This window comes from Stylophora pistillata, chromosome 11 (genome assembly GCF_964205215.1).
Source record: "Stylophora pistillata chromosome 11, jaStyPist1.2, whole genome shotgun sequence".
Lineage (NCBI taxonomy): Eukaryota > Metazoa > Cnidaria > Anthozoa > Scleractinia > Pocilloporidae > Stylophora > Stylophora pistillata.
The window spans coordinates 5385001-5402701 of NC_142529.1; the positions used below are offsets into that span (position 1 = coordinate 5385001).

Consider the following 17701-nt stretch of genomic DNA (forward strand, 5'->3'; position numbering starts at 1 on the left):
GTTTTAGATAGGTTGCTGCGATGAATTTCCTGAATGCCGTTGTTCACACTTTACCCTGTTACACCACCCATGAGTACAGTGTACATGAATGATAATGTTGGCTCGTCATGTTTGATGTTTTTAACGCTTTTTCAATGGATAGGAGGCTGTGTTGAGTTCTACCTTGGAATGGAAAATGGCGGAGTTCCAGATAATAGAATAACTGCTACCTCTGAATTAGGTGCCAATACACCTGCCAAGAATGGTCGACTGAACTACTCATCAGGATCATCATGGTGTGCAGGAACAAGGGACACTAATCCATACCTACAGATTGATCTACAGACATTTCATATCATCTGTGCTGTGTCTACTCAAGGGAATTCTCGAGCAGATCAGTGGGTGAGGAGCTACACACTACAATTATCTACAGATGGGACAACTTGGACAGACTACAAAGAAGGTGGACTGGTCAAGGTATAAAATATGTTCTGTATTAAAATATTTTTACTCAAAGATCTGACATTAAGGCTGCATTTCCTATGGACATCATACAAATGTGAAGGTACTGACCTGAAGGGAGGTGAAAAGTTGACCTTTCTGCAGAAAACCCTGTACCGAGCTTAAATAAGTGATACAAATAATCAAACGGATGCCAACAAACAGAAATTGCTAGAGAAACAAGACCACGTACAATTGTTTCATCTCTGGGAAGTTGAGATTAATTAGCAGATCGATAGACGGGTTATTTCCACGTTGTTTTTGGTAGGTAAATAACATGTGTCACAGAAGAAAAGTGTATGAATACTCAGAAGATGAGTAAACAAGCATTTGCAGTATATAAAGATTATGTTGAGTAACATCATAGGCATTGTAAAGGAACACCTTGCATGTCACTAGAAAAATTTAAACAATCCTCTGTTTAGTCAATCGAAAGTACTCTTTCCATTATTTTAGAGCTGTGATAACATTTCCTCCCTTTTGCCATTGCTTTGTGTTGAGGGAGTGTTCGTAGGTATATTCATCGAGCCTTCTGAGACAGCACCTTTAAATTACTGACAGAGATATTGCTGCCATCCACCACCTTACCACCTCTACCACCCAGTGGTTTAGATCTTACCTCACAAACAGGTCACACATGACATCCGTCTAAGATGCTCAGTCTGCTGCTATACTAATTAAAAGTGCCTGGTGGGGGTAACCTCAGGCAGTATCCTGAAACCACTACCCTTTTTCTAACTCGCAAACAGGTCACACATGACATCCGTCTAAGATGCTCAGTCTACTGCTATACTAATTAAAAGTGCCTCGTGGGGTAACCTCAGGCAGTATCCTGAAACCACTACCTTTTTTACCTCGCAAACAGGTCACACATGACATCCGTTTAAGATTCTCAGTCTGCTGCTATACTAATTAAAAGTACCCAGTGGGGGTAACCTCAGGCAGTATCCTGAAACCACTACCCTTTTTTACCTCGCAAACAGGTCACACATGACGTCCGTTTAAGATGCTCAGTCTGCTGCTATACTAATTAAAAGTACCCAGTGGGGTGACCTCAGGCAATATCCTGAGACCACTACCCTTTTTTATTCATGCAAGTGATCTATCAGGCTGTCGACCACCAAGTGATATTTTTTTATTGACGATACTGTGATTAAACTTATCCTAAAACCTTATTGACCTTTAATATCACATCAATGATGATTTGGAAACAGCGTCAGGAGGCTTCTCCAGAAATGTCTTAACATATCGTATTGTTAATTTTGTCGTCTTTGAAAGTACACGATAAATAAAAAGTACTTGCGTAACACATAACCAGTCTGTCGTGGGCAGATCATGTCAAGGCTACCAGCATGATAATAAATAAAAGGATAGGCCTCATCATGAGAAAGAGAAAACTGCTGCCATTACAAGTCAGAGTAGCCTTACACAATACCTTTTACTCCCTTAATTGCTACTTAACAAATGGTAAACACCACAGCGTACACTATTGAGTTATGGATGCACGCGGGAGGTTGCTAAGCACGAAAGAAGCGTAAGAGTCGCTCGAGGTGATAGCCGAGAGCGACTCTAGCTTCTTGAGTGCTTAGCAAACCTCCCAAGTGCATCCATAACTCAATAGTGTACGCTGTGGTGTTTACCATATGTTTTATAACATAACATCGATACATTGTAGCTAAAGGGTTCCCTTTTATTTAACAAATCTTACGTGACCAGAAAAAACAAGCGCGCGCGGAAAAAATAGTCTTTGCATTTGCTCACGTCAGCAGCGTACACAAATGGGGGACGCTAAATTGACCAATCAGAGCGCGCGCTTTACTTTGGTCATGTTATAAATACATGTAGTAGGAAGGATAAAGACAATGACACCCTTAAGTCACAACTACAGACCAGTAAAAAAAAAACTACCGTGGTTTTGTTTGGTTACTCACCTCAAAGCTCATCAACTGAAACAAGCCCTTCTCAATAAGACAACTTTTACACCACTATACTAATGTAATTGCCAAAATTGATTTTAATTTCCATTTTGAATTCGTAATCAAGCTGTTCATTCTTTTAATACAAGAAGATCCAACAATCTTTGTATTCCTCTTTTTAAGAAAAGAAGTATTTGAAATGAAATAATAGGCCTTTTGCAACTAGAGATCACGTGCTTAGATACCGCATAGCAACGCCATACAGGAAAGCAAGCATTCCAGTGATCTCACACAGTATAGAGGTCACAGAGATCTGCATTCAAACAAAGAATACAGCGGATAACAGGTCAAAAGGTATCCCAATTCGAGAAATCCAGTAAGAAGTAATCAACAGCTTCCCCGGAGTGTATCAGCAGCAAAATCACACCAAAATTCGTTTTTCGCTGATACACTCCAAGGAAGCTGTTGATTAAAACTTACACGATTTCTCGAATTGGGATGCCCTTTAACGTGTTATCCGCTGTATTCTTTGTTTGAATGCAGACCTCTGTGATCTCTATTTTGTCTGAGATCACTGGAGTGCTTGCTCCCCAGTATGGCGTTGCTATGCGGTATCTAAACACGTGATCTCTAACTGCAAAAGGCCTATTGAGGCAACAAACTTTCGCCTACAGAGGTGGCAAAGACTGGAGCAGCCTTCGGATTAACTTGAAAGGAACAATTTTGTTTTATCTGATTATATTTTTTTTCTCTATCTAGTTTTAAGTAATCTCATATTATATATTCTGTTTAATTCCTTATCTTGAGATTTTGACACTTTCCAGATATTTGGAGCACATTTTACCGGTCATGTATTAAGAACTCAAAGATTATTCAAGGCCCATCAACATGAACAAAGAATATTGTAATGACAATTGGTTATTTGCATCTTTCTAGGTATTTGAAGGAAATGATGACAGGAACTCAAATGTTAAGCAACTTGTTTACGGAATGTTAACAAGATATCTGCGATTCTTGCCACAAACTCACCAGGGTGGGGTTTGTATGAGAACTGAAGCATTTGGAGTGAAACAAAAGCAAAGTGAGTAGGGAACTTAACTTTTTGTGATTCTTATGATCTACGCGTGACAGTTACTAAGTATGTAATTTTTACATCTAAAGTTTTTTTTATTATTTCGTTTCGTTATTAGGAATTTTCCGGAATGATTAGCAAGGTTATGATTTTTAGGAATGTCTTTACAGTTGCACCTGTTAGCTTGAATGTAGTTTCACAGAGCCCTCGAATGTAGTATCACGGAGCCCTCATATGTGGTTTCACGGCGCCCTCGATCATGGTTTCACTCTTAAGTAAAAGTCAACTTCAGGTGTAGTTTAGTTGAGTCTGTGCCACTGTCCAGTAAAGTTAGACTTAAAGAGGGATAAAGAGCTAGAGAACTCGCTCTTTGCAAGGTAACATCTGTTAGTTGTTCCCGTTCATTTTACACTATTTACGGCCTACTACTCTATTTGGTTTCTTTTCTGTGTAATTTGCGTGCTGTGTTGCTGTTGATTTGCATTTATGATATATTATTTTGGAAATCCTTAAATCCTCTCCTTTCCTACTCGCTTGACTGCCGCGTTCTGTTACATATGACCTGCATTGTGGTGCAGTCTGAGATACTCTGTTAATCCTGAAAAGAAGTCGATACCTGCTGTCTGAATTTTGAAGATTATGTTAAGATTTGACCAAAAGGTCCTCGTTAATCAACCAACTAAGCATTGTTTATTTGTTATGTGGTTTGTGCAGTGCAAGCTGTGCCAGCTTCACACACCAACTTTTTAATTAGTGCATTTCTCATCAGCAGAGCTCAACCATCGCATATAACTTAAAGAGGGTACATGACACTGAGCATAGGAATTCTCAAGAAAAGTTTACTATCCTAACAAAAAGCATATTGAGCAGACTGGACTGTTTCCTGAGTGTAGTTTGCTTTTGTTTTTTACTGTTATGTAAATGCCTCTAATGTACATGTTCATGCCAATTTAATTGTCTGTGGCAGTGGCCAACTCGAAAGTTCAAGCTACTTTGGTCACTGCGCACATTTTGCTTTTCACTAGTTGTGTAATTTACTTTGCCTATGTCTCTCCTTTTTAATGTACTTTAGTGTAGAAATAATTATTTGTAAATAGTGCAAAATAAATAAAGACTAAAGACTTGATATAACAAAACAAGTTGTGTGATTCAATATTTTTTTTGCTTCCAAACAGCCACTCTTTCTTGTCACGTTTCATATTGATCACCAAATACAAACCGCATTGCCAGGGATCTGTTTGTAAATCATAAACTTACTTGTGCTTTTCGTGTTGATTATATTTGCATGTAAAATGTATTTCACACGATCCACCAACAAATGCGAAAGCTGGTTTTAAATTGTATCTTGCAGCATGTAACGTGGAGGCCATTGGTCTTGCAAGTGGTGGTACAGTTCCAGACAGCAGCTTCACAGCCACATCGTTTTATGATGATAGATATAAACCTTTTCGTGGTCGCCTGAATGCAAATACCAGGGGTTGGGGACCCAAACAAAGAGATGATCCTAAAGACTACTTACAAATAGACCTTCTGTATGAGCATTTTATCTGCGCTATAGCTACTCAAGGAAGTAAGGGATCCAATGAATGGACAACCGAGTACAAGATTCATTTCTCATTGGATGGAGAAAAGTTTTTCGCCTATAATGAAACCGGCGTTGAAAAGGTTTGTGTGCGTGAAGGTTATTTCTTTTATACATCAATTTTTCAATATTCAGTGCCAATTCTCTTTCAAGTGAACTTCAAACTGTTACTGATCTATTTGAGTCTACACTGTTCCCTCAAGGGGAAACAAAATTTTGTGTGCATGGTGCAAAGATGCAAATGACAGTTAGCTATGAAAATGATCGTGTAGTTGTTAATAAGTCCAAGTCAACTGGACTTATTAGTTATAATTACAACCCTAAGTAAACAATGTGATTTTCTTGTTTTCAAAACAATGAATGATATATTTGACAGGGAATATCACCAACAGCGCACCACACAGGGATACTGATTTTACCTTTGAGTGCCTCTTGTACCGTAATATATAACAAGTGACTTGCCCAAAGGTTAAGTGTGATACTTCAACTTATAAGGCACAGTCACCCATTTTGATGCACAATTTAGTATTTCTTTTGATCGTGTTTTTTTTTGGACGTCAGAAACATGTTCTCATTCCAACTTCAATGGCTCATACTTCTAGTCATCATGATTCATTGGCTGATACTTCCGTAGTTAAGGATACAGTATGTTGATTGAGAAATTTCTAATACTCAATAGTAATTTAATTTTTTTACACTACAAACTGCAGCTCTTTTCCGGAAATTCAAATAGAAACGGTATTGTGAAAAACAGTCTACAGGAATTTGTAAGTGCAAAGTTTATCCGCTTTCAACCAACAAAGAAAAGACAATGGAAAGTTCTGAGAGTGGAAGTTTATGGAATACTTCTAACTAAAGGTATTTGTTTGCTGTTATATTTGTCTTAAAATTAAGTCACAGTAACCAATGATTAAAGGTAGGCAAGATTGGCTAGTTTTATTGAGCTAAATGCGAGTTCGATTTTCACAAATATTTCCATGTGGTGAGACTTGGTTGAATGGGAATCGGATATGCAAAACCTTTTATTCTTGGTTGAGCCTAAAATATCACAACCACTATCCTAGGATCCTGCAAGTACTTGGATTGTGTTAGGGCTCGATATACTACTATAGAGTAATGCATGAATCAGACCAAGTGCTCAACACAACTGCTTCATTAAAATAACGTGAGCTTAACTATATGCAATCATATCTAGGGATAGTCACGTGAGGGCTGTCGAGGGTGCGCTAGTCAATGATACAGATTATCTGATAGCTAAAGAATTTATCCAAATATAGGAACGAACGATACAATATTCATTTTCCTAAATTAGTGAAAGTAGAGCGTATATGTAACTTTTTTTTTAAGAGTGAGAAAAGTAAAGTTTGTTCTTGTTGTAGTTTTCGATGATTATGGTTTTTAACAAATATGAATGGCAGAGAAGTTTCCGAATTGATTTAGGGTACAGATTATTTATTCTGGCGTTTTTCCATTTCACGTATGAAAAAGTTTTGGTGGCAGAAAGGTTCGATAGATTTGCTTAATCTATATGAGTTCAAGGGTGTACTATCCATTGGGGACTATATTTGTTGCACAAATCAATCCTTAATAGAAATTATGTATTTAGATATCAAGTATTGGTTGTGGATCGATAATACTGATGCTTACGAGATTTCATGAATGTTCATGTATTTCAGTTTAAAAGTACCCTTGATTATGTTTCTAGGCATTTTTCCAGATAAGCTTCTGCCAAACCATCAATAGCAAAGCCAGGCCAGGTTGTGCACATAGAAGATTACTGGCAGTTAAAAAAAAAATCATGCCAGAGATGGCGGTAAAATCCTGTAGCGTTGCAGATTCTTGAACTTTGTAGGTTGCCATGTCAAAAAAGTTCTTAATCTCATGAATTACATCTTCACACTTAATATAGGAAGACTATAGGTCTAGTATGTAAGTACAGTCAACATATCTAGTAATCCTCTACACTACTTTGTATTTGTAATTCCTCTTTAGTTTACCATATTGGTTAACCAAATATTCCTTCTAAATAACACATCAATCATCAACTAAAAATGGAAGCATGCGTAACCTCTTCATGTTTGTTTCAGTTCCTTCAAAACCTCCTACTGCCTTCAAGTTGACGGCAAGTTCTCCTACCAGTATTATTGCTTCCTGGCAGTTACCACCAGTATTTGCTAGACATGGAAAAATCGAAGGGTTTAAACTCTTCTACAGAAAGAGAGGGTCTGGTGATGCAGCAAAAACATCCGTAATTAAAAATGCAACAAAATTTAGTAGCGATGTGTCTGGGCTTGAGAGATACACTGAATATGAATTTCAAGTGTTAGCCTTCTCTTCTTTTGGTGATGGACCAAAAAGCTCTTTTGAGGCAGAAAGAACAATGGAAGATGGTATGTGACAGATCAACGACTGTGAAAATCTGTTAATCACATTTTGTAAATTTTTGCATGTTCATCGTGGGTGTCCAGACAAATTCACTGACTTTAGGTAACCAAAGACGTAATGAGAAGAGTAAACAACTAGATAGTGGAGAATTAATTGATTACCCTAGATTTTCAAAATGTTCTCAATCAGTCAAATCATGCATTGTGGTATTTTTATATCTTGCTGATAGATTTTAATAAAAGGTCCAATCTTTTGCAGTACCTCGTTGCTTAAAGTACTACTCATACATAATATTCGATTCATTTAATAAGTAACATATCAACCTAATCGACCCTTTACATGCAATTTACCACGGGGAGGAGAGGCCATTTTTCAATCAAAGAAAATAGGATTATCCTGCATTTATGAGCTGTTCATTGTAACTTAAAAATGTAAATTTAAAAAGAGAGAAATGGTTTTAAATTAGGTACAGTTATAGAATTAAAAAAACCAATGTCTTTGTCTGTGTGAAATGATGTCGGTTTACTGTAGTTTTGGTCTTACCACCTGAAAGAGTGGCAGAAATGACATAAGCTGTAACAGCATCATTGAACAATCGATATGAAAGGATGAAACACCATGTAAATGTACCTAATGAGGCATGCATAATATTTTATTACATTTACAACTCAGACATCTGAAAGTCTAAATGTGCTGCATTATCAGAAATACCTTAGTATCTGTCTGGAAGGAAAGTCGTTCGTGAAAGCTGCGATTTAGCTGCACTGTTTATAATGTCCAAATATTAGGGGAAATTATGCTCATTCTGCAATACTTATCACGATTGCTTCATTGCAGCTCCTTCACAACCACCCTCTCACTTAATAATCACTGTGAATTCTTCAACCAGTGTCACAGCCTCCTGGCAGCTACCACCAGAAGGCTCCAGACATGGAATCATTAAAGGTGTTAAACTGTTCTATAAAAAGAAACACTCGGGCTCAGTGACATCCTTGACCATTGACTATGGAAACACATCAATGAGAGTAACCAACCTTGAGAAATACACTGAGTATGAATTTCAAGTGTTGGCCTTCACTTCTGCTGGTGATGGACCAAACAGTTCTACTGTTTTCAGGACAACAATGCAAGATGGTGAGAATCAGAAGCGCTTAACAATAATAACAATAATAATTAAAAATACTTGTAGAGCGCTGTGTCCACTAATTGCTCAAAGCGCTGTACAACAATGATTAAACCATAAAATTTAAAAGCTAATAGCTATTATAATGAAATTAACTAAACTACACTACCAAAAACTAGACATCATAAGCCAATTCAAATAAGTATGTCTTCAACTGCGTCTTGAACTAGTCAACAGAGGTAACACTCCTGGGTTCAAGAGGAAATTGATTCCATAGTCTAGGAGCAACTACAAAAAAGCTCTATCACCGTACGTCTAAAGATTAAAAAGCACAGCTAAAAGATTCTGAGAACTAGATCGAAGTAAACGTGGATTATTATGGTAGTGTAGAAGTTGAGATAGATAAGTTGGTGCCAAGCCATCAAGGCACTTTTGCACTAAAAGCAATATTTTAAAACGTATGCGAAGGTTTAATGGTAGGCAGTGAAGTTTAAACATGATAGGAGTAGTATGGTCAAACCACTTAGTTAACTTAACAATGCGTGCAGCAGTATTTTGTATTAATCTTAGCTTAGCCAACATTTTGATAAACTGTTCCATCGTAATTGCTGAAATAAAGGTGATGTTACTGATTTAGGGTGCTGTCTTTGAAATGTGGACTCCAGGTTCAAATACTTCACTATGACTCTTCAATAAGTTTCGTTTTCTTCTGTTACTTATAAGATCTCCTCCTTTGTCATGGGTTGTGAGTAATCAAATCTTAGTAGTTTCTTTTCATACCTTAAGATGTTTAGTAGCTCAGATAAAGCTGTATTTATTTAATGTTCAGAGTATCCGTAACGAAGAACCAGTTCATTTGACACCCAAATGAGGGGGGAAAGTTTATGCTATTATTACAGTTTTTTCAACATACTGCGCCTTGCTCAGGGCAATTGTTAATAATACACATGCCAGTAATGAGCTTTTGTATTATTCTTTAAGTGAAAATCACATTATGTTTACTCTTCCAGCTCCTAGTGCACCTATGTCTTTGTCTTTTGTTGATGTTCCACCCAGCAATTTGCATGGTCCTCGAATAACCTTGTCCTGGCATAAGCCCACAGAACCAAATGGAGTTATAAGGGGTTACACTTTGTTTTATAGTCACGGTGGAGTTGCACCAAGAGAGATATCTGGTATAGACAAATATGCATTGAGTCACACAATTGATGTGTTAGGTGGAGTGACTTATCAATTTCATATCAGAGCTGTGACTTTTAAACCGGGACCGAATGAGACGATAACTGTAACCAGCAAAGAATATGGTGGGTTCTCTACATTAAACGCTGTGCGAATTGGAATACTTTTAAACACATTTACATGCATTGCAACATTTTGTAGTGACTTTGACGGGGTGATCCTTGTTCATGTTTAAAAAATGATTCGATTTTTAATTGCTTGTTTTGTCTGTTTGATATGATCTGCTCACCATGAAAAAGAGTATCTTTTACTACAGAAAACTCTCAAAGTGAGTTTAAACCATCAAATCTGTGATACATGTTTAAAAGTTGTAAAGTATGAATTACTGATCAACTCTACTTTTATCATAAATGTAAGAATCTATGTTTCAAGCAAGGCATAGAAACCTGTTTATATTTGCTGCTTTCCTTTCTTTTTTTCTTTTTTGTTGTTGTTGTTGTTTTTTTGTTTTGTTTTTCTTTGGTTTTTCTTATTAAACCGTGACCTTTAAATATGTATTACTAGGTGTATACATAAGTAATGATTTGAGACTATTGTTGTCATTCTTTTGTGCGTCCATTCAGCTTTTCATCTAACAATAATTTAACATGATGAAAACTGTTTCTCGTGTGTGTCAAACAGAGCCCAGTCGTGGACCAGAAGAGGTACATATATCTTCTGCAGTGAACTCCTCAAAAATTGATGTAACTTGGCTTGGACTTCCAAGAGAAGTAGCCTATGGTAAAATCTTAAGATATGAAGTTAGCCTCGTTGTGTTGGAAAAATGTAAAGAGAGTCGGTCTGCCTATCATTCAACCATAAACACGACCAAAACCTATGTCCATGTGACTGGAATCTCTTTCTGTGCCAAGTACGAAGTGTCTGTTAGAGGCTACACTGCTGCGGGACCTGGACCCTACAGTGGACCTGTAATGGTGCAGACACTGGGTAAGTAAGCCTATGGGCAGCTGTAATTAGGCCATTTGCAGGGAGGGGTTGAACAGAAGGGCTGACACAACTTATGGGAAAGTTACAAAGGAAAATTATGTAGATTTCGAGCCGTGGGCAAGTGATTAATGAGCTCATTGGTTGTATGCTTAATATGCACCTGTAACCTCACGCGTTCTCGTACAGAGTAAGGATCTCGTTAGATTTACCTGACTTAACTGAGCCTTCTTTCCCTTCTCCCCAGCTGTAGTGTGGTCTAAAGAAATGCCATCTTCGCCTTCTTTTTCTGTGAATGCAAAAGGAGGAGGAATTTCAGTTAAAGTCACGCTTCCACGTTTTCCTGGAAATGCAAGATATGATTGATTAAGCAATTTTACATTTGTTTTTAGGGCTATTTGGAGAAGGGTAGGCTTTTGTCTGGCTAACGAATGGCAGAAGAAGGATTTGGCAAAGGGAGAAGTGGCTCAGGAGACATGCATTTGTTTGAAATGATCAAACTTAGGCTTTATTTATATGTATATGCTGTAATTCATATTTCGTTTTCTCTTGTACTGTGATCATCATCAGACATCCTGTGCATTGTCATCTGCTGATAAAAAAGAAAATATGAGGTAGGGTACAGGTACCTGACAAGTAACGATTGACACCGCAAGATACTGTTGACACTACTCGTATCTTGTTGCAGGTTTTTTCAAGTTATCATCATAACATACAGCTCAAACTATACTGGAGCTGTTAAACCACCGGGAAGATTTACAACACAAGACATGATGACGTTTGAGGAAGCGCACAAATCTTCTGTTCCTGCTTCTTTTATCGCTTTTCAATTTGGAGGAAATGATTTTGATAAAAATCAGGAATTTGTTATTGGAGATGGAGCGCAATCCAGCGATAAAGATAGGAGCAAGAGAAGCAGTGGTGATCAGCTTTATTACAACAAGCCACTGCAGTTGAAAAGAAACTACAGAGTGTTCCTCAGGGCTTTTGTCTCGCAGGTATTTTAAGAAAACTTCTATCATTCAAAAGGAATGTTCTCTTCTAAAAGTGAGAACTGACTAACAAAATTTACTCGTGCATTTATTCTAGGTCTGCATCTCAGATGAATCCGTAACGTTCCCCGTAAATCGCTTTGTGTTACTAGCTTTTAGGTAATAGTAAGGTGCTTTTAGGTAACAGCAGGCTGCAGCAGGCTATCCATGCCTAGGAGATCAGAGAGAAAGCTAGGCCTTCAAATGCCTTAAGAATCGATGGTGTTAACGAATTTATATATGAAGTGATATTGTAGTCACCCTGTCACACCCAAACACGTCACTAGGTTAAACACAGATGATTAATTTTTTGTGGTTCTGTGTTGCAGACGGTGTATGTTTCTAGTAACTTCGTAGACATTAACACCAAAGGTACTTTTTTCTTTCAGACAATTATATTTGTGTTTTTATTGCTTGCTTTGTTTTGCTTTGTTTTTGGTTGCTTGTTTTTTTATTTTATTTTAGTTTTTTTATTGTTATTCCGAGGCTTCATGCACTTAGCAAGCAAACTTTAACGTAATATAGTCTAATCTGTGATTAGTTTATCGTTGAAAGACTTGCTGGGTTGGCTGTGTTGGTTGCCTGTCTCTGTTTGTGATCAAATTTAAGTTGACCGTCAACTAAGGGGCTTTCATGATATGGTTTTAGTAAGGAATAGAGAAGCTGCAGAGAAGTATTCATGCTGTTCTGAGTCCTGAGTTTTGTAATGAAATTACTAATCCGTGATTATTAAAACTTAGGGAAACCTGTCATCAAAGATCTACCAAAGAGAACCATTCTAGCGGTTGGCGAACTGGTAGTATTGAATTGTAAGGTCAGTGGACACCCTGAGGCTTCTGTTACCTGGACTAAAGATGGATTTAGCAGTATTCCTCGCGCTCAGTTGAAGGACAACGGCAAAATACTTGTTATAAAAGATGTTGTTCCTGGTGATAGTGGCGTTTACGAATGCAAAGCTATAAACACGTTTGGAGAGAGTTACACCAGTACGACACTCATTGTCGCTGGTACGTGTAACATTTTGTGACTTTTGCAGGATTATTTACTTGTTTTAAGTACATCCGTGGAGGAGATGGTGTCAGCACCCAGATCGTCCACAACCTATTTGCAACCTGACTCCAGTTACTTGCTAGCAGGCCACTGAAGGATCAACTATCTTAACAAGTGCTCTACGTGGTGAAGAAACAAAAATAACAGCAACAACTGAGCAAAGAACCAATGTGCAAGCAAAACACACATCATCTACCTCACGGGAGTTTTTAACTGAAATTTTGCCTGACTTTATTTTGGCCTCATAACACTTTATTTTTTTTCACAGTGCCACCCAGCCTTCTAAAAGAAGTTTCTCCCTCTTCAGTGTTATGTGAAAAGCAAACTCTGTGTTCTCTCTCGTGTCATGCAACCAGTTATACTCCATTCAACTATTCTTGGACGAAAGATGGCCAGGTTCCAGTAGGCGGTAACATCAAACTGATGAATAATAGTATCATTGTCACGCCATGGGATGCACAAGACTATGGGGAGTATGTGTGTCACGTTACAAACGGCTATGGATCCACCGAGTATAAAATTACTCTGTTTGCTCCTAAGGATAATCAAGATGGTGGCGGTAAATATCTTTGCTCACAAATCGAACGAAGTCCAAATCATTCGTTTCAAAAAGTTTAAAAAGCTCAGCGCTCTTAAATCTGACTTGGTCTTTGTAAGCTTTTCATACAGGTTTAGACACATTTCTATCAAAAGCGTCATTATAAAGATATATCAGACGCCAAAGTTAATTGTGTGAAGTTAATTTTTCTGTCTTCAGTTAGAAAATCTATTTTACTGAGCAGTATAGGTCTTTCCTTCCGTGTATCAAAATTAGCCTGTTACGTGGTAACTAAATCGAAACAAACCTGCCAGTGTTTAGGAGGTTTAAGGCTAAAATATGTCTGTGCTTTTCCAAAGAATACAGGTTTTAGGTTTTTGGTGACATAAACATGGTTTTTGACTAGACGAAATTTTCGAGATATTTGAAGGATTTTACAAAATTTGTAGGAAACGGTTTATTAAGACCTTAAGGGATGAGTCAAGATAATTTGAAACTGTGTTCCCGTTTCGAGGTAAGAAGCGCGTCATATCTCTTAGGATGAATTTGCTAAAAGAGAGAAATTGTTGCCTCGAATCATAGAATTTTAGTGGAACATCAGGAAATTGTAATTTACTAGGGCTATTTTGGTGGTATTTCATAGTTTGTTGTTTGTTTTCTTTTGGCAAGGTACACAAACCATCCTTCTTGCTAGTGTCATAGCATTGTCGTGCCTTGTGGTTGTGCTACTCATTATGAATAGTGTGTCCATATGGCAGCGAAGACGAGCTGTTCCTATTGAAAGGGCACAGAATCAAGAAAAAGTTGACTTCGATGGCGTAAAATCTTCACCTGATCAACAGTCAACTGATCTACACGCTTCAGACCCAAGTACATATATGGAACTCGAACCCAGGCCCTCGAACCAACAGTCTCAGGTATCTGCTGATCATGAGTATCAGTCGCTAGTGACAAAACCCGAGGACCCCGAATACTACAATGTGGTGTTTCAGGAAGAAAATGGCGGGAAACAAAATGAAGAAATGTATGAAGAAATATGAAAATCCTTGTGATTTGGTACCTGTCTAGATCAGATTATCCACTCTGTTTTATAATAAGCTTAATTATATACGTGCTGTGATTTGTTCTTACTTAAATGGAGGACTGACGCATAGATGACGCCACCATTAACAGCATCTTGCTTCTTTATTGTATAAAACAAGTAGATTCCATGTTACCGTGGGTCTGATCTGTAACGAGTCACGGAAGACGTCAAGATGTGGTAAGAACGTCAGTGACATACTCGGTTGCATTTCGTGTGCAACGTTTTTTGTTTTCACCACATTTTGATGTCACCTGGGATCTACAACGTAGCAGACATATGGAAACATTAAATCTAATTGTTAATTAGAAACGGTCAGGCTTCGGTTCGTGACACTGTTTTTGTCTCGCTTAAAGAAGCACTCATTAATTTGGTAATGAAATGCACGCGTTTTAAGTTCGTCCTCCTCATTATCGTTTTGATCACTTTTACTATCATAATGTCGTGTAGGGTGCAGTTATCTAACATCACTGCGAGGAAAATATATGATAACACTGACAACAATAGCCTGCTCATTAGATACTGTCAGCGAATGCTGTCTGGTTACTTCAAGAACGAAGGGCTAACGCTCGAAACGTCACCTTTTATAATCTTAACGGTGGCCAATTTACGATTTCAACTTTGTTTATATATTGAAATTATTACTTCAAGAACAGACGTGATCTTTATAAGTTTCTGATCAAAGCAGTTAAGAAGTAAGGCATTAAGGGCTTCTTCAACGTGCAGTAACCCTTTATTTGATCCGCCTCTCGGTTAGCTCAATGGATAGAGCGCTGGACTGTTGTGCGGGAGGTCGAGGGTTCGAGCCCCGGCCGGACCAACACTCAGGGTCTTAAAATAATTGAGAAGAATTTGCTACCTCTCTATAACATCAAGAACTGATTAGATATTCTAGTCTTCTCGGATAGGGACGAATAGATGGAGGTCCCGTCTCCTGCAGGGTTAGGGTAGGAGACGTTAATTTCCCACACACGAGATTACTGTGGATTGGATGTCCTCCCCTGAGGTGGGATGGGTGGGAGGGTGGACTAGCACGAATGGTTCCTTTGTTCCTTTCTAGTCCTTCCCCACTGCAAAACTTAATGCAGTGAAAATGGACTAAATTAAAATTTGAAATTATTTTTTCATATCTGTCTTACATTTTACATTTATCTTTATAATTGTATCTTTTGCTTTTGATGCATGTGATGTAGCCACACGATGGAATCACGTATATCCAGCTGGGAACATTTAGTTATAGCTTCGAGATAGTAAATGAAATTGGTAACTTTGGGCGAGATTCCCAAACTAAACGAAACCTCTTAGAAGACGATCAGGCACCGGCATTAACTTAATTCTTTTAATGAGTCTATGTTATTTGGTGAGATTTATTCTACAATTTAAGATACTGTTAGCAGCATGAACATTTGAATTTAACTTCAGGTTTGTTTTGAACCAGCAGTAAAAATGAAAGTAGAAAATATGCCAGCTTTTTCAGTCTTTAGAAGTAAACATATAGCAAAGAGTATTTTTAACCAGTAATGAAAATAATTCCTTATATCATACCTCTCATGTGGCGTTCTAAATTTTTTTAATCGTTTATTGGACATTAGGAACGTTTTCAATATATATTTTTAGTAGATTCTTCTCAATTATAAAGACAATATATTATTTGCACTTTTACCTTAAAGCAATTGAAAATGTTAACAATAGAATGTTATTGTTAGGTGTTTGAAGATAGGAGAACAGAAGAGAGTGGAGAATTTTCGCTCCATAAGATATTTTGAAATTATAGTGTATTGAATTATTGAAGAAAATGCTCAGAGAAGGTTTCCCAAGGCAATGACATTTAAGTTAGTATTTAAAATGCACAGAAGCAACAGAAGTGTTGTAGATAATGGAATAGCGTGATTTCACGAAAAGATGTGTCTGACTTTGGTATATCATGTCTCCTTTACCTATTTCTTCAATAGCATTTCGTTGTCAGGTTTTTCTTTTCCTAAAACCTGACATGCGACGCAGAACTGCGTCCATTTCATGTACAGTCGTAGCCAGGCTACATACATACATATGAATATGTACAGGCTTAAGTTGCGTAGAATATTTACCGCACATCTACTCGCTCTACCCTTTGCCTGAAACGCAGCTTGTTGCCAAATACCGTTGTGAGTTCGGATGTATATCAAACCGTCATGGCCCTTGTTTTATACGTTTGACCAAGTACGCTCTTTTCTTAGTAATGGGACTTGGCACGTGTGCTTTACGCGAGTCGCACCGCCGCAATTGAAAGACTCCGCTGTGACTTATTCTTGAACTTTTATAAAATTTTATGTTCATTTTAATATTATTATTACTCATACCTAAGAAATACATAAGGTATTTGCTAGGTAGGGATTGATAGCCTCGTTAAATTTTAAAATGTACTCCTGTGAGTATAATTACGTATTCTGAACCATAATTAGGAACGTTTCAACGTGCTTCTCTGTCATGAAGTAGTTTCATTTCTTCAGACACATTGCTATAACGTTGTGATATTGAGGCGGGATAAAAAGGGAGGAAAAGCGAATTCGAATTAATTCGCATATCGAAAAAGCATACGGCATGTAAGTTTATTTATCAACTTTTGGAATCGCTTTAATTAAGCAACTTCAGATACTTTCAAGAGGATTGGGAGGAAATTCTGTGAGAATTTTTCGGCCGGCGGGCATGTAGCAAGAAAGTAGTTCGGCTTTTTCCTTCTTCATTTTTCATTCTTTATAGTTTTTTCCAAAATAGGTGTAACTGAAATGAGCCGAAATGTGCTGAAATATGAGCTACTGTGCTGCGGATGCTGGAAATCCAAGCATCAACATCCAACTCCCCTCATCATGTCACTGCTCGTACCCATCCCAATAATTTATTTAGATCCTATCAGACGTTTTGTTGGGTAGTATCGCTGACTGTTTTTTACGAGTTGTGCCGTATTTTGACGAGCCCTACGGGCTCGTCAAAATAAGAACGAGGAAAAATACCCAGCGATACTACACAACAAAATGTCCAATAAGAGATTTATTATCTAACACGCCAAATTGTTATTTCAGTGCGGGCGAATTTCGTCGATATTTCTAGAGTACAAATATCGCGAGTTCAATGTACTCGTCTCGCGCGTTATTTGTACTTGACGAAGCACAGTTTGATTATTATAATAAACAATAATACCTCACGCCCGAGCGCGTGAACAGGTGTCGATCGTTTCGAACAACAAGGGTAGGTAAGTAGAGTCAAGTGAGTAACACGCCGACAAAATTCTGTTGTGTACACT

At 37.7% G+C, this 17701-nt stretch overlaps 1 protein-coding gene across 1 annotated transcript in view; it reads left to right on the top strand.

Annotated features, from left to right (window-relative positions):
- The window catches only part of LOC111323972 (protein sidekick-1), a 31781-nt gene extending 15440 nt beyond the window's left edge, over positions 1–16341 (top strand). Inside the window, exons 6-19 of the mRNA XM_088737503.1 lie at positions 143–456; positions 3333–3477; positions 4820–5133; positions 5761–5908; positions 7138–7440; positions 8273–8569; positions 9569–9862; positions 10419–10724; positions 10969–11074; positions 11407–11719; positions 12082–12124; positions 12493–12759; positions 13071–13361; positions 14010–16341. Coding sequence (XP_088593629.1) covers positions 143–456; positions 3333–3477; positions 4820–5133; positions 5761–5908; positions 7138–7440; positions 8273–8569; positions 9569–9862; positions 10419–10724; positions 10969–11074; positions 11407–11719; positions 12082–12124; positions 12493–12759; positions 13071–13361; positions 14010–14380 — 3512 coding nt within the window. The 3' untranslated portion in view covers positions 14381–16341. The remainder of the gene's footprint in view (positions 1–142; positions 457–3332; positions 3478–4819; positions 5134–5760; positions 5909–7137; positions 7441–8272; positions 8570–9568; positions 9863–10418; positions 10725–10968; positions 11075–11406; positions 11720–12081; positions 12125–12492; positions 12760–13070; positions 13362–14009) is intronic.
- The last annotated feature ends 1360 nt before the right edge of the window (positions 16342–17701 follow it).